Source organism: Chanos chanos, chromosome 6 (genome assembly GCF_902362185.1).
Source record: "Chanos chanos chromosome 6, fChaCha1.1, whole genome shotgun sequence".
Lineage (NCBI taxonomy): Eukaryota > Metazoa > Chordata > Actinopteri > Gonorynchiformes > Chanidae > Chanos > Chanos chanos.
This window is the reverse complement of record NC_044500.1, coordinates 49219558-49247057: the sequence shown is the minus strand read 5'-3', so window position 1 is coordinate 49247057 and position 27500 is coordinate 49219558. Positions and strand designations below refer to the sequence as shown.

Sequence of the window (27500 nt, the reverse complement as noted above, 5' to 3'; positions counted from 1 at the left end):
ACACACACACACATAACATACACACACACAGGCAGACACACACACACATTCACACAGACAAACACACACACGCAGGAACACACACACACGCAGAAACACACACACACATTCACACAGACACACACACAGACACACACACACACACACACACACACAAACACATATTCACACAGACACACACACACACACACACAGGCAGACACACATGCACACGCACATACACACACGCACGCACACACGTGCATGTGCACACACACGCACACAGACATACATACGCTCACCCCCCCACACACACACTTTGTGTAATTATTTTGTGCAGTCTGTTCCAGTATGTGAATGAGGCCACTCTCTTCTCCAAGCCCACCTACAAAGCCCTCATTAATCTGCTGGACAACTACCAGCGAACCACGGGTGTGACAGAGAGCTTCAGCTCCCAGCAGCTTTCAGAACAGGACACTTTCCTCAGAGAGGCCATTAGCTACACCACAGTGGGAAAAGAGCTCTATGCATTCCTCAACAGCAAAGGTATCAACCAATCACAGTCACCGCAGATCACATGGGTTAAAGTATCAAAAACCATATCCAGTAAGATGGTGTAAAGGTAAAAACCAGTATAAACCAGTCACAGTTACTGCACAGTTACACAAACTCTGTGCGAGAGCAGCACCGTGATTCAGACCAACGAACAAAAAGATTCACCTTTTGTCAGGAAGACCATGGGAGAGTAGATCCATTTACAAACCAAGGATCTTTATTAGTGAAGGCTCAGGCAGAAGTGTGTGTGAGTGTGTTTGTCTGTGTGTCTGCCCTGCGATGGACTGGTGACCTGTCCAGGGTGTTTCCCCGCCTTTCGCCCTATGAGCGCTGGGATAGGCTCCAGCACCCCAGCGACCCTAATCAGGATAAGTGGGTGAGTGAGTGAGTAACTCTCCACAACACCAGCAGGTGGAGACAAAGGTGATTTTTTTTCTACTTTTGAGAGTTTCTGCACGGTCGCCCTCTGGTGCAGTGCTCTCTCTGATAGGCCAGAATTCCTCATGTGACTGTCCAGGCTATATTCTTCACCCTCAGAGGGTTCAGTGCCATTGTCTCTGGTGAGCAGGTTTTCCCTCTCTGTAAATGTGCTCATCAGATTCTATTTCACAGCAGGGTTATCACAGGCACCATGGGTGACATGGGTGAGTTTTTAGAAACAGATGACTTCTTTTATTTTCAGCCAAGGACAGTAAACAGAGCCGGCTGACCATAAAAACGTAGCTAGAATCTGTAATGTCTGGATTCGCACTTTGCACTTGATATAATCCAAGTGCTTTTCTCAAAGGGTTTCCTGGGGTGGGTTGCCCTTGGTAGTTGGCAGTGGTGCTTTAGAATCCCACACCACTGGGAGGTACATGACCCCAAATCTTGTCGCACCCATATACCTGGGAGCTGGTCATGGCTATCTTGCCAATCCAGGTTTTTTAACGCGTCTCCAGTTATCATCCCAGGGACTTTGTCTCCCAGCTCTGCAGTGTCGAGAGTCAAGTGTCGAGTGCAGGTTTAACTTATTCAGAGCGATCAAGGCGTGACATCAGCCACCATATTCAGTCTGCTCTAAACCAAGTTCTGGGACGAGTTATTTCTGTAACTTCAGGTCTTTTCTGTGTCTTTCACGTCAGCAGCGGCTTTGATACTCCGGACAGTCTCACACTTCTTTAAGGCTGAAGTTTTGTTGCACTAACTTGATGAGCATAGCATCAACAGGGACGTCACCACAACATAGCTATGTTTATTAGCTCATGGGCATCCAAGCAACACCACGTAGCTATATAGCTACATTTATTAGTTCCTGCCCTCTGCACAGGAGTTTTTCTTTTGAAGATGAAAGAAAAAAAAAGGTTGCACTTCAGGTGAGTGGGGGTGTGCACTGGAACCTCAAAGTAATTGTGGCCCCAAACAGTTTTCACTGAATTGTTTACTGTGGCCTTTTTCCATCAGAGGGATCACTTGTCCAGATTATCTATGGGAGAGAAAAACAAACCAGAAAACAGCCTGACGACGCCCACGTCAGGCCTGAAGGGTTCCATCTGTGAGGACCTGAGGTTCTGAGTTCTGATTGCTCCTGTTTTCAGAAGTGTTTGTTTCTCTGGTGTTTGTCAGGTATTTACAGATCAGTGAGCGACTTCATTTACGACCTGAAAATGATGTGGTTCGGACTGTACTCTCGCTATAACGGAAAAATGGACTCCAGTGGCTTTGAGCACATCTTTGCAGGTCAGTGTGTGTGTGTGTGTGTGTGTGTGTGTGTGTGTGTGTGTGTGTGTGCAGGGGAGCCTGATGACGGTAAAGTGTGTGTATGTTGATTTTTACATGTGTGTGTGTCTGTAGGGGAAATTAAGGGTGGGAAGGTGTCTGGCTTCCATAACTGGGTGCAGTTTTACCTGCTGGAGAAACGCGGACTACTGAACTATTACAGCCACAGCTTTAACGGACCTGTAAGTGTTTAACTATTACAATCACAACTTCAGTACGTCAGTAAGTATTTAACTATTATAATCACACCTTCAGAGTGTCAGTAAGTATTTAACTATTATAATCAGACCTTCAGTGAGTCAGTAAGTATTTAACTATTATAATCGCACCTTCAGTGTGTCAGTAAGTGTTTAACTATTATCATCGGACCTTCAGTGTGTCTGTAAGTGTTTAACTATTATAATCACACCTTCAGTGTGTCAGTAAGTGTTTAACTATTATAGTCGCACCTTCAGTGTGTCAGTAAGTGTTTAACTATTATCATCGGACCTTCAGTGTGTCTGTAAGTATTTAACCATTATAATCAGACCTCCAGTGGGTCGGTAAGTATTTAACTATTACAATCACACCTTCAGTGTGTCAGTAAGTGTTTAACTATTACAGTTCCAGCTTTGGTGGATCAGTGACTTATAAAATGACTCAGAGTGTTTGACTGGTGTGCCCATTTAATCGCATAAAATAAACAAACACTCTTACAGTTCATCAGGATGCACATATGAACAGAGCCATTATTCAAGCAGTCAGATCACAGCACTTTCCTCATACAGAGGTTAAATAAAAAAAAAGATTAGTTAGTAATGAAATGGTTTGAGACACCATTTGTAACATGAAGTGTTTTTGATTAGTTTTACATAATTGTGAATATTACACAGTGTACTTGCTGTATTTCAGATGGTTAAATGAGTGTTTTTTGACTATTTAACCAGTATGTAGTCTAATTTAATACTGTGTGGCATATTTGCCTTGATGATAAAAAACGCTCTCCTTCTCTCTCAGTGGACATCGTACCCAGACGTGTTGGGGATGCAGTTTAACTGGGACGGCTACTATAAGTCAGTGGGCTCAGCCATCATTGGTGCAAGTCCTGAGTTTGATCTTGCCATGTACAGCCTCTGCTACATTACACGCCCTGGAAAACGGTGAGTGTTTCCCTTTTTCACTCACCACTCTCTCTATGGACCTGTCTCTCATATCTCCACAAGCCACCACCCATCCATCCATCCACCTATCCATCCATTCATCCATCCATTCATCCATCCATCCATTCATCCATCCATTCATCCATCCATCCATCCATCCATTCATTCATCCATGCATCCATTCATCCATTCATGCATCCATTCATCCATCCATTCATCCATCCATTCATCCATCCATTCACCCACCCATCCATCCATCCACCTATCCATCCATCCATCCATCCATCCATCCATTCATCCATCCATCCATTCACCCACCCATCCATCCATCCATCCATCCATCCATCCATCCATCCATTCATCCATCCATTCATCCATTCATCCATTCATCCATTCATCCATTCACCCACCCATCCATCCATCCACCTATCCATCCATCCATCCATCCATCCATCCATTCATCCATCCATCCATCCACCCATCCATTCATCCATCCATCCATCCATCTATCCATCCATCCATCCATCCATCCATCCATTCACCCATCCATTCACCCATCCATCCATCTCTCCTTTCTAAGGTGTTACCTGAGTCTTGGAGGAAAATCTCTAACCATTCAGACCTACACCTGGGAAAACTCCAGTTATGGAAATGGAAAGAAATACATCGCCTCTGCATACCCTGCCACGCCCTAGGCCGACACGGCCACTGGGCAGACAGTGATGTGACACGGTGATGTCACACATGGATATAAACCTCGACTCAGTCATGTTAAGAATCAGCTCAAACTCTGGTTCCCAGAGCAGCGGTGACTTCAACTGCGGGACAGTTCTAGCGTCTCAGTCAAACTGGTGCTCCTGTCAGCAGTGTGCTGTCATCGCTTTGCTCTGACCAGTTTAGCCATCATTTGCAAACAGGAATAAATTTGTCATGACTCTCATAATCCAATAAATGATCATCATCAACTGGTTTTTCTGTTCTTTCAAACTTGTTATTGTTATGCTGTGTTAGTGCTTCTAAACTTAATCCCCTATCACTGCTTCAATATTTGCGTGGGTTTGTGAGGTTTGGTATATTTAAAATAACAACAAGAGTGCAGGGTGTGCATTTTTGTGCAGCGATTCCAGGACTCATTGCAGAGGTTAGAGGTCATTACGGAGACTGTGGGCTTTGTGCCATAGAAAGTCAGTCCTGTAGCTCCTTATCTGTACTCTGACTGAACAGAAGTCAGTTCAAAGCTCATTAAAGTTGACATGGCTGAACACAGTGGTGTGTGGGAAGTGTGAAAAGTCCAGACTGCTTATGCTAACGCTTATACTAATGCTTATGTTAAATGTTTACGCTAACGCTCATGCTAACGCTCATGCTAATGCTAAGGTGTGCTGGTCTGGAGAGAAGTTCCAGTTCTACTACTAATGTTTTGCATGGCAGATGAAGGCAGTCATTTCTTTCCCTGGAGTAAACAAGGTAATCCATTCATTTTGTAATCTTACCATGTCTAACTTAACACAAACAAACAAACCAACTCAGCATAACCACATTGAAAAGCAACAGTCAATTCAGGTTGAAAAATCTTTTTTTTTAGTTTTTTTTTTTTTTTTTTTTTTAATTGAATCGGTGGTTTCTTAGTCTGACAGAGGGTGAAACAGAAGGATTGGTAATATTCTGGATGGAAATGCAGTATTTTAGTTTTTTATTTCCTTTTTTAGATAGAGGGATAGAGGGATTTTCTGCAAGAAAAAAGAAAAAAATGGAGAGATGCTCTTTAAAAAAAATGTTGCCCCTTGTTTGTGTTTTCAAATCTTTAATGAATCCAGACGGAAATTAAACAAAAGACAGAAATAGAAATCAGGCAGCCAGGTCAAGAGTTCTGCGTTAAGAATGTTGACATCCCACGGTAACAGAAAAAGGGAAATACTCTAAAATTGAACTCTATTTTAATTTCAGTTAACACAACCGGTCCTCTACCACATGGACAAACTCACAAGTGCAGGCATGGAGCCTGTCAGCTGAAAAATAAGAACTTGTAACAAGGCACATGAGTATTTAAAAAAAAAAAAGAAAAAAAGCAGAAACTGGTGACACTGGTCACAACCACCCCCCCCCCCCCCCCCCCCCCCCATATTTCAAAGTCAGAATCAAAGTTTCTGGAATTACTCATAATATTTTTGTTTCTTACATTAAGACTGTTTTCACACATTCACATTTTTAACTTTATACAAAAGATTCCAGTAGTTCACAAATATCCACTTCCAAATTGCCTCAGTTGCTTTGCAGTTATTTCACTGCATTCCATTCCATTCCATTGATTTAAGTGACGTTTTTATCCAAAGTGACTTAGACGTGGGAAAAACAATTCAGGCTGCAGGCCAGTGAGAGACCTGAGAGTTTTAGCCACAGCATAACAATCATAGCTTTCCAACTCGTTTTCTACAACATAGTGTAGCATAGCAACACCTTAAAAAAAACTCTCATTTATGGAATCAGTTTGTTTCACAAAGTGATTTTATCAGGACGAAATCAAAATCAGAGGATGATGATTAGAGTAATCTCAGCTACAATCACAGCACTCCTTCACAACAACCTCCATCCATAATGAACTACATCATGTTTGTCATCTGACAACACAACACAATCATCTGATATCATGATCATAACTAGGCCATAGGATTTTATTCATTTTGGATGGTGGCATAAGCTCACTTTTGATCCCAAATTGACCCAGAACCCAGGATAGAGGGGCTGAGTGAATGTGGTCTGGACTCTGTGGATGAGGGTCATTGTGTCAGAGACGCTGTAGAAGGACAGAGTTCCTGCCCTGTGGTCCACATACACTCCTACTCTGGAGGAACTGGGAACTGTGGGGAGTCTAGTCTCTACATCATTGTGCCAGAATGAGTAACGGGAGGGATAGCAGACCAAACTCCAGGACTGATCATTATGTCCAAACCAGTGCTTTTCAGCATTACCTTTCCTCATAATGCCTTTATATGACACAGCTATAGAAACTCCATATGTATTTTCACTCCACTCAGTCTCCCAGTAACAGCGTGCAGACACACTCTCCCTACACAACACCTGATGCCAGTAATCAAATCTCTCTGGATGATCAGGATATGAGTTAATAGTGTTACTGCAGGTCACCACTCTGTTCCCCTCAGACAGACAGAGACGGTGTTGTGCTGTGTTGGGATCCAGTGTGAGATCACAGGAATCTGGTGGAGTTGAGAAAGAAAAATGAAAACTCAGTTCATTGAATTCTGGAATCAACATTATTTTAAGATATTTTAAAAATTACATTCTCAGAAAATCTCACTTCAGTAACACCATTCATAATCACCATTTACTTTTAACACTCTCTCTCTCTCTCTGTCTTTCTCCTTTGCTTTCTCTCTTTCTGTCACTGTCTCTCTCTGCCTCTCTCTCTCTCTCTCTCTGCCTCTTTCTCTCTCTCTCCCTCTCTCCCTCCATCCCTGACACTAAATTTCTCTCTCCTTTAGTTCAGTTTTTGCTCTGTCGTTATGGCTGTTCATTTTCGATCCTGAGTATCGGTATCATTCAGGTCAGCATAACAGATAAATGACAGAAATGTGTATCAGTGATGATGAAAGTAAAGGAGCAGGTATAAATAATGTAAGAAATAACAAACACATACACACACTTACTTAACGTCTCTCTCACTCTTTCTTTCTGTGAGTGTGTGTGTGCGTGTGTGCGTGTGCGTGTGTGTGTGTGTGTGTGTGTGTGTGTGTGTGTGTGAGTGTGTGTGTGCATATGTCTTACATTCTAGAAACTCTTCTCTTCTCTGGGGTTCAGGAGGGGTAATGATTTTGATGTGGGCGACTATAAAATCAAAAGGACTGATTACTAAAAAGAGCTGATTTAAACATATTAAAATGATTTTAATATTCTTTACAAGGTTTCAGTAATAACATCTCTAAATCCCCAACCTTTTGCAGAAAATCTTCCAAACTCCTCCTTACAGAAATCCTCCAGTTGCTCTTTCAGCTGAGAGACAGATTTTCCTACATCCTCAAAAGAGAAGTGTGGACTGACAGTGATGCTGGGAATGTCAGTAGATCCAGGAGGGGCACAGAGAGATGGGAAACTCTACACACACACACAGGTGCACACACACACACGCACGCACACACACACGCACAGTGTGTCAGACACATCTTTATATAACTCACACACATTTTAACTGAGTATAATCCAGTCACTGTAATTTAACAGAGCACTGTGTCCTCCACTGTTACCTGGAGGAAATGGATGTGATCCTCTGTCTGTGAAAGCTGCTCCAGTTCAGTGTCTCTCCTCCTCAGATCAGCAATCTCCCGCTCCAGTCGTTTCAGTACACCCTCAGTGTCATTCAGTTCACTCTTCTCCTGATCTCTGATCAGCAGTGTCACCTCACGGCGCCTTCTCTCAATGGAGCAGATCAGCTCAGTAAAGATCCTCTCACTGTCCTCCACTGCTGCCTGTGCAGAGCGCTGTTAGGAGACAAACACACACACACACATTCACACAGACACACACACACACACACACACACACACGCACACACACACACACACACACACACACACACACACACAGAGGATGGGGGTCCACCACAATCACACACTTCACTCAGCTCTTACTCAGCCAGTCTGTTCCCTACACTGTGACTCAGTGGGATTGGACAGTAGCCCAACACTGGACTCCTCACTGACTGACTGGAGGAGAACCCTGACTGAGCCCTCAAATGACTCCTCCAGCAGCCAGCTCTTGTCTTCTCCTCTGTTCAACACTCACCCTCAGAGACTCCACAGCCTGTCTCAGCTCCTGCACCTCCTTCTCTCTCTCCTGGATTCTCTGCTGGGTATTCCTCTGAGTCTCCCCCAGCTGTTTCTGTGTATGAACACAACACACTTGTCATGCATCTGTTTCTGCCTCCCTGCTTCCTGGCCAATCAGAGCCCAGATTTTGTGCATTTTGTCTGTGGACCATGTTACCTAATTTCTGTTTAAACCTGTCCTCAGTTTGCCTCACATTGTGTCTTTGTGTGTATAGACACCTCTGTGTTTTCCTTGTGAAATCTCTTTGCTTACTGAACTGGCCCATGCCCAGTCCTAGTTCTAGTTTAATTAGAGCCTTTTTTTTCCATTGGCCTCCTTTATCCCTGTCAGCCTCCCTTTATCCCTGTCAGCATCCCTTTATCCCTGTCAGCATCCTTTTATCCCTGTCAGCCTTTCTGTGTTGCAAACATACCCCGGTACCTGACTCCTGAGTTTATGTTTCTGACACTGCCTGTTTTTGATTTCACATGTGGATAACAATTTGGATTAAAGGTTATTTGTTTAACTGTGACGCTGTGTGTGTCACTATGTTATCTGTTTAACTGTGACCCTGTGTGTGTCACTATGTTATCTGTTTAATTGTGACCCTGTGTTTGTCACTATGTTATCTGTTTAACTGTGACACTGTGTGTGTTATCTGTTTAACTGTGATGCTGTGTGTGTCACTATGTTATCTGTTTAACTGTGACCCTGTGTGTGTCACTATGTTATCTGTTTAACTTTGACCCTGTGTGTGTCACTATGTTATCTGTTTAACTGTGATGCTGTGTGTGTCACTATGTTATCTGTTTAACTGTGACCCTGTGTGTGTCACTATGTTATCTGTTTAACTGTGATGCTGTGTGTGTCACTATGTTATCTGTTTAACTGTGACCCTGTGTGTGTCACTATGTTATCTGTTTAACTGTGACCCTGTGTGTGGCACTATGTTATCTGTTTAACTGTGACCCTGTGTGTGTCACTATGTTATCTGTTTAACTGTGATGCTGTGTGTGTCACTATGTTATCTGTTTAACTGTGACGCTGTGTGTGTCACTATGTTATCTGTTTAACTGTGACGCTGTGTGTGTCACTATGTTATCTGTTTAACTGTGACGCTGTGTGTGTCACTATGTTATCTGTTTAACTGTGACCCTGTGTGTGGCACTATGTTATCTGTTTAACTGTGACCCTGTGTGTGTCACTATGTTATCTGTTTAACTGTGATGCTGTGTGTGTCACTATGTTATCTGTTTAACTGTGACCCTGTGTGTGTCACTATGTTATCTGTTTAACTGTGACCTTGTGTGTGTTATCTGTTTAACTGTGATGCTGTGTGTGTCACTATGTTATCTGTTTAACTGTGACCCTGTGTGTGTTATCTGTTTAACTGTGATGCTGTGTGTGTCACTATGTTATCTGTTTAACTGTGATGCTGTGTGTGTCACTATGTTATCTGTTTAACTGTGATGCTGTGTGTGTCACTATGTTATCTGTTTAACTGTGATGCTGTGTGTGCTCTGAGGCAGTGAACTATTTTTGCACTAATGTCATGGTTTTTTCAGGTCTCTGTTTCTACTCCTCTGCTCCTGACCAGTCAGACCCAAGCTGAATCTGATTGGCTAATCACCTTGTTACCGGGACAGTATTTGCACCTGTCCTCTGTTCGTTCACTCCCTGTGTGTGTATATATATATACCCCAGTGTTTTCCCGTGTTCTTGTGTGACTGTACGAGCCGTGCCTTGTGACCTTGTGACCTTGTGACCTTGTTCCTTTGTCAGCCCTGTTCCTCTGTTGAGGCTTGTACTCTTTATTAGCCCTGTTCCCCCTGTTAGCCTGCTAGTGCATAGACCTTTGCTTGTTACTTGACCTCAGATCTTACCTAGCCCCCAATAGCCCGTATTCTGCGAACTGGGCCTTTGTAGTCAACTGCCTGCACTTTGGTTTACAGTTAAAGAACTGCCTGCACTTTGGTTTACAGTTAAAGAACTGCCTGCACTTTGGTTTACAGTTAAAGAACTGCCTGCACTTTGGTTTACAGTTAAAGAACTGCCTGCACTTGGGTTTACAGTTAAAGAACTGCCTGCACTTGCATCCAGTCTCCTCTCAATCTGTGACAGGTTTGAAGCTTAGACCAGTTCAAAGCCTATAATAGTCCATTACTATGAATTACCATGTAACAAACAATATTTTATAGCAAACTTTTCACATGATTTCATATGAACGGACTTGAGCATTGAAGGTTAATTTGATGGTTCCAGTATATAATGGGGGGGGTGGAAATTAGATTAGTTCCACAACCAAGAGATTTTTTTTGATATTAGGTTCAATGCAATTCCATTTGATGGGCAGTGAACACTTTGAAAGCTGTGTGGCCATTTTCAGATTCTAAGAAATGAAATGGAATAAGAAGTTGCCACCAAAAAATTGAAAAAAAAAAAAAAAAGAGAGAGAGAGAAAGAACTGTGCTCTTACCCAGTCAAGTGGAACTACATTTAAATTGAAATTAAATTTAAATTACATTTAAATGTAAAACATGTTTAATTCCAGCTCTATCAATGTAGCGTTTTCTTGCCATTGTAATACAACTGCCAAATTTTCACTTGAATTGGAGGTGGAATCAACTCCTTCATGATCTGATCCTGGTCCTAATCTTAATATTGATGCCATAGGGTATGCTCACAGAGAAAACGGCCGGCAACAACCCACGACTTGAAATCTCTGATAAACAAGGTGCTGCTGATCAGTTTTCCGTTTATATGTTTTTATTGTTGCCTAATCCAGATGACAACTACACACATCATCACTGAGCTAAAGGTAGGGAAGTGATAAATAAGAACTGATAGTTTGGTACTGGGTCGATGCCAAAATTCAGAAAATGTGACGGTACTAGTTTTTGTACCGTGTCACTGGTATCCAGTCAAACTTGGTACCACAGAACTGTCGGACTGACGGTGGGCAGAGGGAGAAACGGAGGCGGGGGGGGGGGGGGGGGGGGGGCGCATGACTATGCAGAATAGCCGCTGTGGAGATTGAACACTCCTCAAAAGGAAAAAAAAAACAAACCTTGTATATGATGTTTGATGTGCCTAAATGCTAAATTAACTTGCTGGTTTAGGCTATAGCTCGTTGTAACACGTAAGAGTAGCTTTCTAAGTTGATATTTACAGACAATAATAGTATGTCAGTTTGTCAGTAAATTCTGACCTCTGCTTGCACTCCAGGTTTTTTTTATAAAAATATTGAAGTTACAGCTGGACGTTCCAGTACAGTTCCTCACATCTGAAATCAGTTTTGAGTCAGGGTGCCTTATTTTACATTTAAAGGCTATATATTTATATTAATTATATTTATATATTTACTATATGCCAGTGTTGTACTTATGTGTCAGCGTTCATTTCTTCTATATGTTTACTTAAATGATTTATTTATTTATTTTAGGCTCGGTTAGGGTACTGTTTTAAGAAAGCTGTGTAATAAAAAATTGATTGTACTTTGATGTTACTGAAAGTACTAGCTTAAATGAATAATTGTTTATTAACCACTTGAAGGATATATATACCACCATTTCAAAACTGCCCGTTGGTAATTATAACTTTTATATTACTGTATGGAAACACAATATTGTTTACTTGAGTAATGGAGATCCTCTAACGCTGCAGTTTACTGTTAACCATTGAATATATGAAGGCTACATGCCATTGTTCTGGATTTTATTTGTTAATGTTCATATATTATTTGTTAATGTTCATAAAAAGCTTTTTAATAAAGGACATGCTGAATGGAACATCCGCTTTTGCAGCGGTACTAAGAATAATTGCATTTCAGCAGTACTGGTACGGAGGGCTATAACTCTGCTATCTTGACATCCATAGCTGTAAGAGAAGTCCCTGTACATACCTGTCTTTCAGTCCTCTCTGCTGCCACTGATACTGTTTTATGGTCTCTGTGTTCATCCACCAGACACACATAACACAGGAACTGTTGGTCAGTTTGACACCAAAGTTCTAGAAGTTTGTTATGACGATGACAAATCTTGTCCTGTAGTTGTGTGGAGGCTTTGACCAGCGTGTGTTTCTGGAAGGCAGGAGATTCATAGTGAGGCTGGAGGTGAGTCTGACAGTATGAAGCCAGACATGTCAGACAGGACTTGACGGCTTTTTCTTTCTTTCCAATACAAAAGTCACACTCCACATCTCCAGTGTCACAGTGAGCAGGAGGAGCAGCAGCTTGGAGTCTCGTCTTCAGTTTCTCCACCATTTCAGACAGCATGGCATGTTTACACAAAACTGGTCTTGGAGTGAAGGTCTGTCTGCACTGGGGGCAGCTGTAGACTCCCTTCTGATCATCCTGATCCCAGCAGCCCTTAATACAGCCCATACAGTAACTGTGTCCACAGGGAATAGTCACAGGATCCTTAAGGAGATCCAGACAGACTGGACACATGAACTGGTCCTCAGGTATTTCCACTGACAGACAGGCCTTTGCCATTTTACTGCAAGCACAGTTATAGCACGCGCAAATAAAACACACACTTACCAGTAAACAAACATAGTTATACACACGCAAATAAAACACACACTTACCAGTAAACAAACACAGTTATACACACGCAAATAAAACACACACTGACCAGTAAACAAACATAGTTATACACACGCAAATAAAACACACACTGACCAGTAAACAAACACAGTTATACACTGCAAATAAAACACACACTGACCAGTCAGCTCAGAGCAGTTTGGTTTCTTTTTACTGGAAAAGTAAGAGTGACTTCCTGGTTCTGTGGGAGAAAACAGGTTTGTCTTAAAGTGACAGATGACATATTTCACTGAGAGGAGTTTTAGGTTTTACTAACCTCATAAAAAGCCAGTGCATACAGAATGTGATACAGTCATCCAATCAGCACTAAGACTCATATTAAATCAATCCATTCAAATAGTTACTCGCTCTTATATTGTATATTGTATGCGCAGTAGAAATCCAGACCAGTTATGACACAAGACAGTGAAAACCACTGAGAGAAAGGCATAAAGATGAATGGTCTGCTCATACTGAGGAACAGAAACAAAAACTGGGATGTTAGGACTTCATGTCCAGATTACAGATTTAATGGATTTGAATATCCCACCCAGCCCTTCTCCAGTGGACACATGGTGTCTCCCCCATACTTAACTGCCAGGGGAGACACCATGATCGCGAAGGTGGTTTACCCAGGGTGAGGCTTAGGCATTGCACTTGGGCTATGCTGACCTCTGCGAATTCCCCAAATGCGGGAATCTCGACTGCATATTTTGTAGTGGTGGGGGAGTGCGTTCCACGTGTAACACATTATATACTTTATTAGGTTGGGAGAATGACGTAACAAACTTTCTAGCCAATGGCGGAGTGAGCTGCCTCACCTTTTCCCCGTCCACTGAACTCAGGAGCGCGAACGTTTAAAAAAACAGCGAAAAAACAGAGCAGAGTAGAGAAGGAATTACCCACAGTGACAGGGACTGTGAGACACACGCAATTTACCGAGGTTGCTAGCAGTATTTAGCATGCAACTGACAGAAAAAAAGGAAAAGTATTTTTTAAACCTTACATTAGTCGTATCTATCAAATTAACTAACCGGTTTTAACTTTAACTTTGACTGAATTCCCTTATGTTATCATTACATCATTTACTCTGTGAATTTTATTCAGAAATGTTAGCTCGCATGTCAGGGTGAACATAACGGTAATGTGACATTTACTTCTATGTTTGTGCACCATCGGTTTGTCAACAGACATAAAACGAGTGGGTAACGCTAACACAACATATTTATGTAGTGAGAGTTTTTCTCTATTCTTTGGTTAATATTGAGAACTAATTGAATTTTATTATCTGGTTTTGAGTATTGAGTCAACTGTGACTGAATTCGTGTTTAAGTTTTGTTGGAATGCTTTGTTTTACCGCCGTTCAAACTAGTTCTTTTTTAAGTGGACTGAGACATTAGGACCGATCATTTGATTGGGAGTCACCTATGAGTATGTTCCCGAAGGTCAAGACCTGAGCACACGGTAGGGTTTTTTTTTTGGATGCTATCTTGACTCCTGCTGCGGTAGGAGAGGCCTGACGAGATTTTTGCCCTGCCTAAACACTGCACTAATTGGGTGTCAAGCCTTCGTACATGTGAAAGCTTACTTGGCGGGCAGCAGTGGGCTAAAGGTTAGCCAAGCAGGCTTGTAACGGAAAGGTCGCTGGTTTGATCCCCGATCTCTCCCACTTTAATGCAAATGAACCTGAAACTGTTTTGTCAGCAGCAAGAAAACAAGCACAGCAATCCATGTCAGTCATGTCTACTGAAATCAGACACACAGCATCTTCATTCTGACTCAGTTCTGTGTATTGTGAAGGTCATTTAATGAATGAAAAATACTCTTTACAGAGTTAATTCTCCTGCAAACACAGTAACATCCCCTTTGGACACAGGGTTCAGAGGCAGGTTGGTAATAGTCCTAGTTGAGGGGTCCAGTGTCTTCAGCTTGCAGTGAGATGGGTCTGTTTTTAATATTAATATCATAATATCATTAGACCAGTGGAACACAAGATGTCAGATATTCTTCTACGGTCACATGTCCAGATATGTGCCCCCCCCAAAAAACCCCCAGCAGACTCTACAAAGAGTTTTTTATTTAAATAAAACGGTTCATTAAGAAAAATCACAGTCGGAATGATATTTTAAAAATGGTGAAAAACAAAAAAGGTGAAATTTTGTTAGATCCAGCTGGAAGAGTGCAGGGTGTGGTCAGAGGGAAGAGACCAGACACACACACAGTCGTCATTATCGTTATCGCCGTGGGGAGCAGGGGTCATACATCAGGGTCTGAGACACAGCGGAAGCCCAGGTTTGACGCAGAACTGTCCGGAGTGTTCTGACTGCGCGCTGCACACCTGTACCTGTAACAGTAGGACTGGAGAGAGAAGGAGAGACATGGGGAGGGAGGGGGTCACAGTGATTGGAAAGTGGCGTATAATGACATTTTATTTTTCTGTTGTGAATAACTGAGTAGGTGTGTGTGTGTGTGTGTGTGTTAGTTACCTTGTGACACATGTAGGAACCTCCTTTCTTCACTCTGTCTGTTCCTGACTCTGGCCCCCTCTGTACAGACACACAGTTGGTCCCGTCAGGCATCTCCGACTGTCACTTAGACATCTCATCTCTGACTGTCACTTTCATATCACATAGCTACACAGGTCTGTGATGTGTGTGTGTGTTTGTAACAAAGCCATGTATGTGTCTTTACATTGTGTTCTTGTGAACACATTTGTGTGTGTGTGTGTGTGCGTGCGTGTGTCTTACAGGGTTGTGTGCGTGTGTGTGTCTCTTACAGGGTTGTGTGTGTGTGCGTGCATGTGTCTTACAGGGTTGTGTGTGTGTGTGTGTGTGTATATATGAGTGTGTGTGTGTGTCTCTTACAGGGTTGTGTGCGTGTGTGCACATGTGTGTCTCTTACAGGGTTGTGTGCGTGTGTGTGCATATGTGTGTGTCTTACAGGGTTGTGTGTGTGTGTGTGTATATATATGAGTGTGTGTGTGTGCGTGGGTCTTACAGGGTTGTGTGTGTGTCTCTTACAGGGTTGTGTGCGTGTGTGCGCGCGTGCGTGTCTCTTACAGGGTTGTGTGTGTGTGTGTATATATGAGTGTGTGTGTGTGCGTGTCTCTTACAGGGTTGTGTATGTGTGTGTGTGTGTGTGTGTGTGTCTCTTACAGGGTTGTGTGTGTGTGTGTGTGTGTGTGTGTCTCTTACAGGGTTGTGTGTGTGTGTGTGTGTCTCTTACAGGGTTGTGTTTGTCATCTGTGGTGTGCCGTGTGCTCCACCAGTCTGCTGTCCATTCCCAGGCATTTCCCACCATATCATACAGTCCAAACCCATTAGCAGGAAATGACATCACCTAGACAAACACACGCGCACACACACACGCATACACACACACACTCCATAAGGTGCCAGTCCAATGCATACCCATCAAAGTACCTACCTATCTATCTATCTATCTCCATGAAAAAGCTATGTGAAGATTGTGATGTGTGCGCTCCCGAGATGACAGATTGTTCATGTGCAATGCTGAGATTTAGTCTGCTCTAAACTGAGTCACAGTATGATTTGATTAATTATAGGAAGATGATCTGTTTTCCAGGCTAGAGGAAATGCATGAGGAAACTGAGGCTGACAGTGTAGACAAACAGGAAATGACACTCCAAACAGAATCCAGAAGAACCCTCCCCTTCTGTCTCTCTCACCGGTGACGTGGCGACGTAGCCGTCCTCTGCCGTGTTGTGACCGGGAAATTCTCCCTGCCAGAGATTAGCATAGTGCTCCCCCCTGGGCATCAGCTTATTCCCCCACGGGTACAGTCTGTGACACACATGCACACACACACGCACACACACACACACACCCCCCCAAAGGGTTTTAATAGACATGTGCTCATTCAAGATAAGCTGTTTTGTTTTTTCTGTCAGAGCGACCCTGACCTGTCCTGCAGTCCTGCCCTGCAGGCATACTCCCACTCTGCCTCTGTGGGCAGCCTGCGCTGGGCCCACACACAGTAGGCCTGAGCGTCCGCCCACGACACATGCAACACGGGATGCTTCATCCTGCACAGAGACACGTCAGAGAGAGATAACACAGCAGTTAAGAGAGAAAAAGAGAGAGAAGAAAAGAGAGAGAAGAAAGGGGGGGTGATATGATAGTTTTTGTTTTTCAGTTGGGGTGTGATAATCACCGTTGAGTGATGGTTGAGTCTGGTCCCTCTGGGTGTCTCCAGTTTGCTCCTTTCACAGGTGACCACCAGGGGGCAGCAGCCACCTGGACACAACAGTACATTACACTCACTATTCGTGCACTGCAGTAGAGCAAGCATAACTTGTTTTATGTTTTCTTGGTATATTTAATTCAAAGCAGATTTTTCATTTTGGCACACCTACGCGCCTTTTTTTTATTCTTTTTTTAAATAGATGTGGGTATGAAAACATGCATGTGAATTTCTATGCAGTGACACAGTTTCTATATTTATCGATCTCTTTCCCTCTCTCTGTCCCGCCCTCCATCTGTCCTCCTCTCCTCTCCTCTCCTCTCCCTCCTCTGGCCTCCTTAAATATCACATTCCTCTGGCCCCACTGTGTTTACACAATTCTGTCATCGCACACACACACACACACACACACGTTCTCCCTGCTTTTCTCTAGTTCACATGACTGTTCATAATCGCTGCAGAAATAGCACTCAGTTGTTTAATAAACGTCTGTGTGTGTGTGTTTGTTTGTTCAGCTCTTGTGAAGGACGTGAGGAGTAAAGACAAACAAAAACATTTGGTAAAGAACATGAAATGTGGTGGAAGTGTGTGAATGGATGTTGTTTCTGGCTGTGTCCTGCAGGATGATACATACAGTCTGATGAGACTGTGTGATAGGAGAGTCCCCTCTGCTTCTCAGGCCTCACACTGCGTCTGATTCCCTACAGTCAGTAACACCCCGATAAAAACGATTCACAAAAGCCAGACACAGACTCGGAGGAGATCACCCTATAGTTGCCCACACAGTGTTTGATCTGTCTCCATGACAACGGAGCTGTAAATTGAGCACTGAGAACTACGGTCCAACTAGAGTCCCCCTGTCAGGGAACCATTCAGACGTCCCCTCTCTTCCAGTCTAATAATGGTCATATGGCACAAAGACAGACACCGTATTATCACCACAGTCTGCATTGCTGTGTACATATCTCATGTTTACCATTCCAGTAAACGTAAGATATGTAAACACTACTGCAGAAATGACAAGGCTAAACTGAGAAGATCGATGAATCACGTTTGAGACAATTAAGACATCACAGGACAGTAGGTACAGTGCTGTGTTTGCTGCTGGCTAAATGGCTAAAGCCATATCATGTGATATTTTTTTTTAAATACATTTCTCTGCTCTGTATCACTGAGTTAGTGATGACTGTTACTGGTTTACTACTGGGTGAGAGAGTCCTAAAGAAAACTCACACCTAATCCCACATACACTCCCCTTATCTTAGCCACCACTCCTCAACGCGTGTCTATCTACCTCCATTTGCTCTGCAAAAGCAAGCAAATTCTGAGTTCATAACAGTTTCAGGCTGTACTCAGACACCGTGGCTCCATACTCAGGCACTGCACCTCCGCACTCAGGCTCTGCGCCTCCGCACTCAGGCTCTGCGCCTCCGCACTCAGGCACTGAGACGCCGCACTCAGGCTCTGCGCCTCCGCACTCAGGCTCTGCGCCTCCGCACTCAGGCACTGAGACGCCGCACTCAGGCTCTGCGCCTCCGCACTCAGGCACTGAGACGCCGCACTCAGGCTCTGCGCCTCCGCACTCAGGCTCTGCGCCTCCGCACTCAGGCACTGAGACGCCGCACTCAGGCTCTGCGCCTCCGCACTCAGGCACTGAGACGCCGCACTCAGGCTCTGCGCCTCCGCACTCAGGCTCTGCGCCTCCGCACTCAGGCACTGAGACGCCGCACTCAGGCTCTGCGCCTCCGCACTCAGGCACTGAGACGCCGCACTCAGGCTCTGCGCCTCCGCACTCAGGCTCTGCGCCTCCGCACTCAGGCACTGAGACGCCGCACTCAGGCTCTGCGCCTCCGCACTCAGGCACTGAGACGCCGCACTCAGGCTCTGCGCCTCCGCACTCAGGCACTGAGACGCCGCACTCAGGCTCTGCGCCTCCGCACTCAGGCACTGAGACGCCGCACTCAGGCTCTGCGCCTCCGCACTCAGGCTCTGCGCCTCCGCACTCAGGCACTGAGACGCCGCACTCAGGCTCTGCGCCTCCGCACTCAGACACTCAGACGCCGCACTCAGGCTCTGCGCCTCCGCACTCAGACACTGAGACGCCGCACTCAGGCTCTGCGCCTCCGCACTCAGACACTGAGACGCCGTACTCAGGCTCTGCGCCTCCGCACTCAGGCTCTGCGCCTCCGCACTCAGGCACTGAGACGCCGCACTCAGGCTCTGCGCCTCCGCACTCAGGCACTGAGACGCCGCACTCAGGCTCTGCGCCTCCGCACTCAGGCTCTGCGCCTCCGCACTCAGGCACTGAGACGCCGCACTCAGGCTCTGCGCCTCCGCACTCAGGCACTGAGACGCCGCACTCAGGCTCTGCGCCTCCGCACTCAGGCACTGAGACGCCGCACTCAGGCTCTGCGCCTCCGCACTCAGGCACTGAGACGCCGCACTCAGGCTCTGCGCCTCCGCACTCAGGCACTGAGACGCCGCACTCAGGCACTGAGACGCCGCACTCAGGCTCTGCGCCTCCGCACTCAGGCACTGAGACGCCGCACTCAGGCTCTGCGCCTCCGCACTCAGGCACTGAGACGCCGCACTCAGGCTCTGAGACGCCGCACTCAGGCACTGAGACGCCGCACTCAGGCTCTGCGCCTCCGCACTCAGGCACTGAGACGCCGTACTCAGGCTCTGCGCCTCCGCACTCAGGCACTGAGACGCCGCACTCAGGCTCTGCGCCTCCGCACTCAGGCACTGAGACGCCGCACTCAGGCACTGAGACGCCGCACTCAGGCACTGAGACGCCGCACTCAGGCTCTGCGCCTCCGCACTCAGGCACTGAGACGCCGCACTCAGGCTCTGCGCCTCCGCACTCAGGCTCTGCGCCTCCGCACTCAGGCACTGAGACGCCGCACTCAGGCTCTGCGCCTCCGCACTCAGGCACTGAGACGCCGCACTCAGGCTCTGCGCCTCCGCACTCAGGCACTGAGACGCCGCACTCAGGCTCTGCGCCTCCGCACTCAGGCACTGAGACGCCGCACTCAGACACTGTGGTTCTACAGATGGACCAAAGTGCTCAGAGCAAGAACTGATTTCGACCATCCTGTGGTAAAGCCAGATCCAGACAGCCAAACCATCAGCCATTTCATCAAAACCAGTTAAGTCCATCAACCAACTCCTGTTTTCTTCATTAGCTTCATATTTATGAACTCCTGGGGTTTGAATGTAACGAAGGAAAAGATAGGGTGAAACAAAGGCACTGTAGGGGAGTAAAACTGAAAGGAGGTGATGCTGTAGGGGAGTAAAACTGAAAGGAGGTGAAGTATCTTTTGTGTTCAAGAGCAGGTTCACCCTCAGTGAATTGCTGTAAAGCAGCTATGTTTAAATTTAAAAATCCATTGGGCAGACACCTGTGTGCTCAAACACACTGGCATCACTAGTGTGTTCAGTCAAAATATCATAAGACTTTATTGGCTGTAAAGCTCCAAAGGAAACATACCTGACCAGCCAAACACCTGTCACATCTGTGTGTTATGGGTTTGTTTCACAAATATAAGTGCTGTAGTTGTATGTATACTGCAAGAATGTATGTGTCAATACGTCATCACTGACTCTGTGTGTGTGTGTATCTCACCGCATGTGATAGAGTACTTTTCACTTCCTCACTCAGAAGTCCCTCAAATACAAATGAGTCTCCAAAGCGCTCGGCCTGCAGAGACAGAAACACACACACACACACGTGCGCATATAAACACACGCATAAACACATGCACGCGCTTACAGAAGTGCTGTCTTATTTTTACAAACTGGACATGAGCTGTCAGTCAAAGTGCACAGGAGTCTGTGTTTCAAAGCTTTGCATTTTTGTTTGACAAGAGAGACAGGTTCTGTTCAAACAGTGTCAGCTCATCTGCTGCATATGATCTTTGGTAAATGTTCATTGGTTATCTGCGATCTGTGCTTTTGGTAATGGAATCTTTTTATGTGTGTAGAACTTTTAACATTTAGTCCATTTGGTTAACCAAGTACTGTGCTGGATTTCTTGTGTGTATGTGTGTGTGTGTGTCCATGTTACCTCTGTGATAAAGCCTGTTTGGTTAACAAAGCTTTGGAATTGTTCATTGGTGACCTCATGTTCCTCTATGTAAAATGGGTCCAGCCACACCCGTCTCTGAGGACCTTCCCCATCCTGAGGTATAGCGGGATCATCGGTACCCATCAGAAACCAACCACCCTTCAACAGAACCAGCTGCAGAGAGAGAGAGAGATGACTATACTTTAAATTCGTACACATACAACAATTTCAGATTCCCCGCAGTAAGAACATACACAGAAAGAGGAGCGGTTAATATAAAAGCCCTTAACATGACTCACTTTACTCCGTATGTCACGCTCCGGTATAGTTTCAGGTTTTTCGTTTGCGAGTTTGGAGTATTTGTCGGCAGGATTTTCGGAAATTAAAGTGTTTTCTCCCACGTTAGCACCGACTCCATCTCTCCGCGAGGTCTGACAGCCACAGCCAGGCTCCTGCGGCTCGGACGCAGCGTAGGCTTTTGACCCTGACTGCGATTCCAGTTCGACCTCACTTAGATGACAGCATACTGTGTTCAGATGACAAAGATTCAGAGACAGAAACAGAAAAACACAGCGGTACACCATTTTTGAAATAAAGCAGGTTACGCCTGCAGTAATATGTATGAAGCCATATTTGCGGAAATGGACCAATCACGTGAGCAATCAGCTGATTGTACAGAACTTTAGAGCGGTCCGTGTCTGGCACGTAGTGTACAGTTTACCAGAATCGTTTAAATTAGACTACATCGCCGTTACTTTGCTACAGCAGAGACAAATTTGACTTAATGATTTCGTCGTGATGACTCAGAGAACCTCCCGAATTGAGGTGCTGGCTTGTTCGCAGAGGAACGAGTGTTTCAACGATTCCTTGACGATGGCAGAAAGCCTTGAGGAATTATTTAAGATCTATATATAGAATCTGTATATGTCTATTTACTGTAATACTGTGTTTTTCTTATTCACAATGAAGCATTAAGACATTTAAAATAAAGCTTGTGCAAAGTATGGACCAGAGATGTGATTGAAAAGGAAACTCACTAAAACTAAACCCGAAGAGCACACAGAAATAATAACAACAATAATAATAATAATAATCTGAAGAAATGCTTTCAGAGGGACTTCACTCCCTTGGCCTCCATGGTTTGGCTGTAGGACCATCTTATATAGTGAGTTTTGGATTGTGCTTAACAGCCTTCAGTCTGTAAGAACACATCCTCATACAATAGTAAACGTAGGTCAACACGTCCATGGATGGAACGAAATGAAACGATTAAAAGTATGGAAACGAGTGAGCTTTAGTTCCGTTTAGTACTCCAAACTTACATTAATTTCCTTAAAAGTGAAAGGTGTAACAATTTAAAAAAAAAAAAAAAGTTATTCTCAAAGGAATCCTAAAGTGCAGTGATATTTTTGGTCATGCGGTCTCAACAGCTGCAACACATCATTCTAAAACACCATTTCCCAGAAACCAGGGATGGCGCGCCGATAGTCCATCTTCGGAAAGTCGGCTTCAGCTCGGCTGAACCGAAAAGTAACGAAAGCATGAGCGATGTTCTGACCGACTCCGAAACTCGGGCTCGTTTATCAAGCGACTTTGTGGGAACATCGTGAAGACAGCACCATGAGAAAAGTTCCGTAACCGAGCCTCGCAAGACTTTTCCAAGTTCTTCACACGAAGGTAAAAATTTCGCTTGACGTGGTTTATCTCACTGTTCATCAAATGTTAAAGTAGTTTGAGTGTGGGAGCATCGCCAACTCCGGAGCACCCGCCCCACTGGTAAATTCAGGCAGAGTTGCTGTGAATGTCACTGATTATTTTTTTAGAAGGTCAAATAGGGGATCACGCATTTTAAGATTAGCAGTTATTTCCTTTGAAATACAAGGGCCCGTATAATTTAAGTGACTGTAATTTGTTACTATCAGAGTTTGAAATCTGATTTCTGACGATAAAAAGTTGGATAGCAGGAATAGCTAAGGTTTGACTCACTTGTAACGGCAGGGTAGGCGAATGAATTTACTGTGGCTGATGAATTTACCCCTGAATGACTCTCATAAACAAGTAATTTGTTCTTTGTCGTCAGTGTCTTGTGATGTGAGTTTAGACACACACATACACAAAAAATTCTGTTGTGCGATCTAGAATGTGTGTGTATGTGTGTGTGTTTCTATACAGGGATATGTGAGAATTTAAACTTAGGAGATTTTGCTGGCTGTATCTGTTTGCGTCATTCTTAACAAAAGGTCTGTCAGTTACTCTGAAAACCAAACTTGCCAAAATGTTTCTTGGTTATGGATACTGTTCAACGTTATGTTTGGATGTTTATAGGAAGTCCCCACTGATATAAAACGGCAAACGTCTCTCTCTCTCTCTCTCTCTCTCTCTCTCTCTCTCTCTCTCTCTCTCTCTCTCTCTCTCTCTCTCTCTCTCTCTCTCTCTCTCTCTGTGAGCTGGAGAATTTCCCAAGTCAGATAGCTGACATTAGATTGATATGATAATGAAGTCTGACCTTTTATCCTTGTGACAAGTGAAGCTTTGGAAAGGGAGGTTATAGGACTGAAGTTCAGTGTGAAATTCCTTGCTGAGTTCTCTTTTATCACTGAGCCCCACTATGCAGCTGCATCAGAGAGCTCATCATAATTACTTTCAGTGGACCCTTGACATCAGCTGCATCAGAGAGCCCATCTACTTAATCTTACCTGAGCCCCATATTCACAGTCTCTGAGCTCCAGCCAAGGGCACTGTCCTTATGTTCTCTCCACCGAACTGAACCCCACTGTTGAGTCTCCGCCCCCTTTTCACTCCAACTGAACCCCACTGCTGAGTCTCCGCCCCCTCTTCACTCTCACTGAACCCCACTGCTCAGTCTCCGCCCCCTCTTGACTCTCACTGAACCCCACTGCTCAGTCTCCGCCCCCTCTGCAGTCTCACTGAACCCCACTGTTGAGTCTCCGCCCCCTCTTCAGTCTCACTGAACCCCACTGCTCAGTCTCCGCCCCATCGTCACTCTCACTGAACCCCACTGCTGAGTCTCCGCCCCCTCCACAGAGGCCACTAACCTTGTCCTCACTCAGTCCCACGGCACCCTCTATGCAAATCCCTCCCTCGCTCCCTGTACTCCTAACAGTCCAGAAGACCACAATCACAATGTGTGTGTGTGTGTGTGTGTCTGTGTCTGTGTGTCTGTGTGTGTGTGTGTGACCGAGTGTGTGTATGTGTGTGTGTGTGTGTGTGTGTGTATCTGTGTGTGTGTGTGTATCTGTGTGTGTGTGTGTGTGTGTGTGTGTGTGTGAGTGTGTGTATGTGTGTGTGTGTGTGTGTGTGTGTGTGTGTGTGCGCGCGCAGAGGCACAGTTTGTTTGGAAGCTAATTTGTTAGTCAAAGGTGATGAAGATACAGGCTTAATCTGTTCCTGTCCCGACAGCTGGTACGGTTTGTAAATTTGGAGTAGAGCACCGAACAGATCAGGATCAAAGAAATGTTGATAGGATTGTGTGATGTGTCTCGATACAGCTGTTCCTCAGCTAGAGTTCTGTCACAGTCCAGCCCCACAGTAGGCTGTAATCCATGTGGTTAGATAATCTAGAGTGACAAGGAATTCTTCTGTATCTACTGTTTTTTCTAATCTAGGTTTTTTGGGGGGTGGTTTGGAATCTACTGTTTTTTTTATTTAGGTTTTTTGGTTTCTTTTTCAGTTTGTGAGTCTGCCTCTCAGTACAGTTGCTAATTTCGGATTTGACCCTTGACCTTGTCCTGCAGGTGGACGGCTGCCAGACATGGTGGAGAAGATGTGGAGTTTTTTACACATTGGGGATATCTGCTCCCTGTATGCTGAGGGCTCCACCAGCGGCTTCATCAGCACCTTAGGGTGAGTCTGCTACACCAACATTCTCACTGTCTAACCCCACATGGAGATCACTATAGTAACTGTAATCTGACAGGAGTGAGTTTAATACTGAATATGACAGGAGTGAGTTTAATACTGAATATGACAGGATTGAGTTTAATACTGAATATGACAGGAGTGAGTTTAATACTGAATATGACAGGATTGGGTTTAATACTGAATATGACAGGATTGGGTTTAATACTGAATATGACAGGATTGAGTTTAATACTAAATATGACAGGATTGAGTTTAATACTGAATATGACAGGATTGGGTTTAATACTGAATATGACAGGATTGAGTTTAATACTGAATATGACAGGATTGAGTTTAATACTGAATATGACAGGATTGAGTTTAATACTGAATATGACAGGATTGAGTTTAATACTGAATATGACAGGATTGAGTTTAATACTGAATCTGACAGGATTGAGTTTAATACTGAATCTGACAGGATTGAGTTTAATACTGAATATATTGACACTGAGACTGGATGACAAAGCAGAGCAGTGAGATTTTATGGCAACAAATGAAAAAAATCATCTTAATCATGATCTTAATACATTATAACACAGAACACAAGGGACCTGGTTTAGTGTAAGATCATGATTTGACCCTTGACAGAATCTACACAGTAAAAATGGTGACATTTCTGAGATGCTGACATGTTTGTCACTCTAGAATGTGTTTAAAGGTGTCAAAACCTTACCATGGCAGTTCTCAGTCATAATGTTATTTTAATGAACTTATACATGTTTTATTACACAATTACACTGTCACAGTGTGTAGTGTAGTATGATCTCACTGTTGTTCTGTTACACAGTAAAAATGGTAGCATTTCATCAAAATGGTAACAGTTCTTTAAAATAATATTATGACCTCAGTGGAGCACCGATGTGAGAACATGTCATGGTAATGTTTTGACACCTTTAAACACATCCTAGCGTGACAAACATCTGTCAACAGCTCTGTGTGTGTGTGTGTGTGTGTGTCTAGAGCAGTAAATCCTCTAACAAATTTTTACTTTTCTGGCCCAAAAGCAACAGGCAGCTGGAACATGGCCCAATCCCACGGGCAGTTAGCCAAAGACACACACACGCAGGCACACACACACACATACATACACACATACATACACACACACACACAGACACACACACACACACGCACACATACACACACACACACACGCACACAGACACACACACACACACGCACACAGACACACACACACACACGCACACATACACACACACACACACACACACACACACACACACACACACACTAAAGAATGATGCTTAATGTTTGCCAGGTTGGTGGATGACCGATGCGTTGTCCAGCCTGATGCTGGAGACCTGAACAATCCACCAAAGAAATTCAGAGGTACGGGGGTAGTGTTGGATTATGTGTGTGTGTGTGTGTATGTGTGTGTTTACTTCTGTGCATGTGCTAAAAATAATCAACTAGAATTCTGGACGTTTATTTTTAGTCATGAAACAGGAAATTTAATTTCTTACTTTGGAGTTTAAGGTCAAAGATCAAACATCCTCAAGGAAAGGGGTTGCTGTCGCTATGGTAACATTCCATGGGGGACAAATTTGTGTGCGTCCTGCCTGGCCCAGCACTACATTACAACAGGCACTTTGTCACTGGTGACTGTAAAAACAGGACCGGCCTGGACTGGGACGGACAGGGAGAGGCTTGTGAATGTGTAAATGTTTTTGAAAAAGTTGTTAGGTGCAGCTGTTCTTGTTCTGACTGTTGATACTGTGGTTGGGTTATTGGTGTTGTGTTTGGGTTATAAGTCTTAAATTAAGTTCCGATTGGAATAAAGGTGAAGCCCAGTTTTAAACTACTGAAAGGTGCTGTGGTCTTTTCTGGATTTATTTTTTTCCATTTCCATGAGGAGGTGTGTGTAAGGCTGGGTACCGAACTTCGATACTTCTATGGCATTGACCGAATTGCTTCGATACTATCGAGTATCGAAAAATGCCTTGTCATTCGGTACCAAATTTCAATACCTAAGGAGTAAATCTTACAAGCGTCAGTGTGCCAGTAAGCATGCAGCATGCTTGCACCAAGATCTAAATAATGCTGGTGAATGGCTGTCTACTGTAATGTTACACGAACACATAGTAAAGGCGTGTAGGAAAGCACTACGTTACGCCCAGAGACGGGGCTCACGTGTGTGAGTGTGTGTGTGTGTGTGTGCGTGTGTGTTGTATTTTGAGAGGCTTGACGACAGTGTGCGTTGCATAGTAGGTGTAAAAATCTCAAAGGGTGTGTTCACACGTAGCGTCTTTTTTCAGGTAGAAAGAATCGCTGAAAGAATCGTTTGTTCCAAAAAGCAGTTGAGAGCATCGTTTGTTGCCATAACAACAACGGCTAACAGGCTAGTTTTGCTAACGATAGTGCAGTAAACACAGACACCAGAAACTCCCAGGATCTGTCCAGTTTGGCTCCAAACAGCCTCTTTATGATGAATAGTATGATACAATTTGACT

General features: G+C 44.4%; 4 protein-coding genes and 1 non-coding gene across 5 annotated transcripts in view; 3 read left to right on the top strand and 2 right to left on the bottom strand.

The window, feature by feature from the left end:
* Positions 1–4126, top strand: part of endou (endonuclease, polyU-specific) — a 6445-nt gene extending 2319 nt beyond the window's left edge. The window contains exons 3-7 of the mRNA XM_030778607.1: positions 320–525; positions 2140–2253; positions 2368–2474; positions 3289–3431; positions 4012–4126. Coding sequence (XP_030634467.1) covers positions 320–525; positions 2140–2253; positions 2368–2474; positions 3289–3431; positions 4012–4126 — 685 coding nt within the window. The remainder of the gene's footprint in view (positions 1–319; positions 526–2139; positions 2254–2367; positions 2475–3288; positions 3432–4011) is intronic.
* Positions 4127–6107: 1981 nt separating this feature from the next.
* LOC115815520 (tripartite motif-containing protein 16-like) lies at positions 6108–12743 on the bottom strand. The gene is made up of 6 exons (XM_030778475.1): positions 12153–12743; positions 8229–8324; positions 7691–7924; positions 7382–7541; positions 7215–7274; positions 6108–6646 (listed from the first exon to the last, which is right to left on the bottom strand). The coding sequence occupies exons 1-6, from the start codon at positions 12741–12743 to the stop codon at positions 6108–6110; spliced, it is 1680 nt and encodes a 559-aa protein (XP_030634335.1).
* A 679-nt stretch (positions 12744–13422) lies between these two features.
* LOC115815832 (U1 spliceosomal RNA) lies at positions 13423–13587 on the top strand. The gene has a single exon (XR_004025406.1). It is a non-coding gene; the product is annotated as a U1 spliceosomal RNA (small nuclear RNA).
* A 1348-nt stretch (positions 13588–14935) lies between these two features.
* On the bottom strand, positions 14936–21715 carry sumf1 (sulfatase modifying factor 1). The gene is made up of 9 exons (XM_030777065.1): positions 21405–21715; positions 21106–21279; positions 20665–20739; positions 17010–17092; positions 16759–16881; positions 16525–16639; positions 16062–16175; positions 15323–15382; positions 14936–15194 (listed from the first exon to the last, which is right to left on the bottom strand). Exons 1-9 carry the CDS (start codon positions 21687–21689, stop codon positions 15093–15095), a joined length of 1131 nt encoding a protein of 376 aa, XP_030632925.1. The 5' UTR covers positions 21690–21715; the 3' UTR covers positions 14936–15092.
* Positions 21716–22770: 1055 nt separating this feature from the next.
* The window catches only part of itpr1a (inositol 1,4,5-trisphosphate receptor, type 1a), a 69789-nt gene continuing 65059 nt past the window's right edge, over positions 22771–27500 (top strand). Inside the window, exons 1-3 of the mRNA XM_030777051.1 lie at positions 22771–22782; positions 24861–24969; positions 26309–26379. Of these exons, the coding sequence (XP_030632911.1) occupies positions 24878–24969; positions 26309–26379 (163 nt within the window). The 5' untranslated portion in view covers positions 22771–22782; positions 24861–24877. The remainder of the gene's footprint in view (positions 22783–24860; positions 24970–26308; positions 26380–27500) is intronic.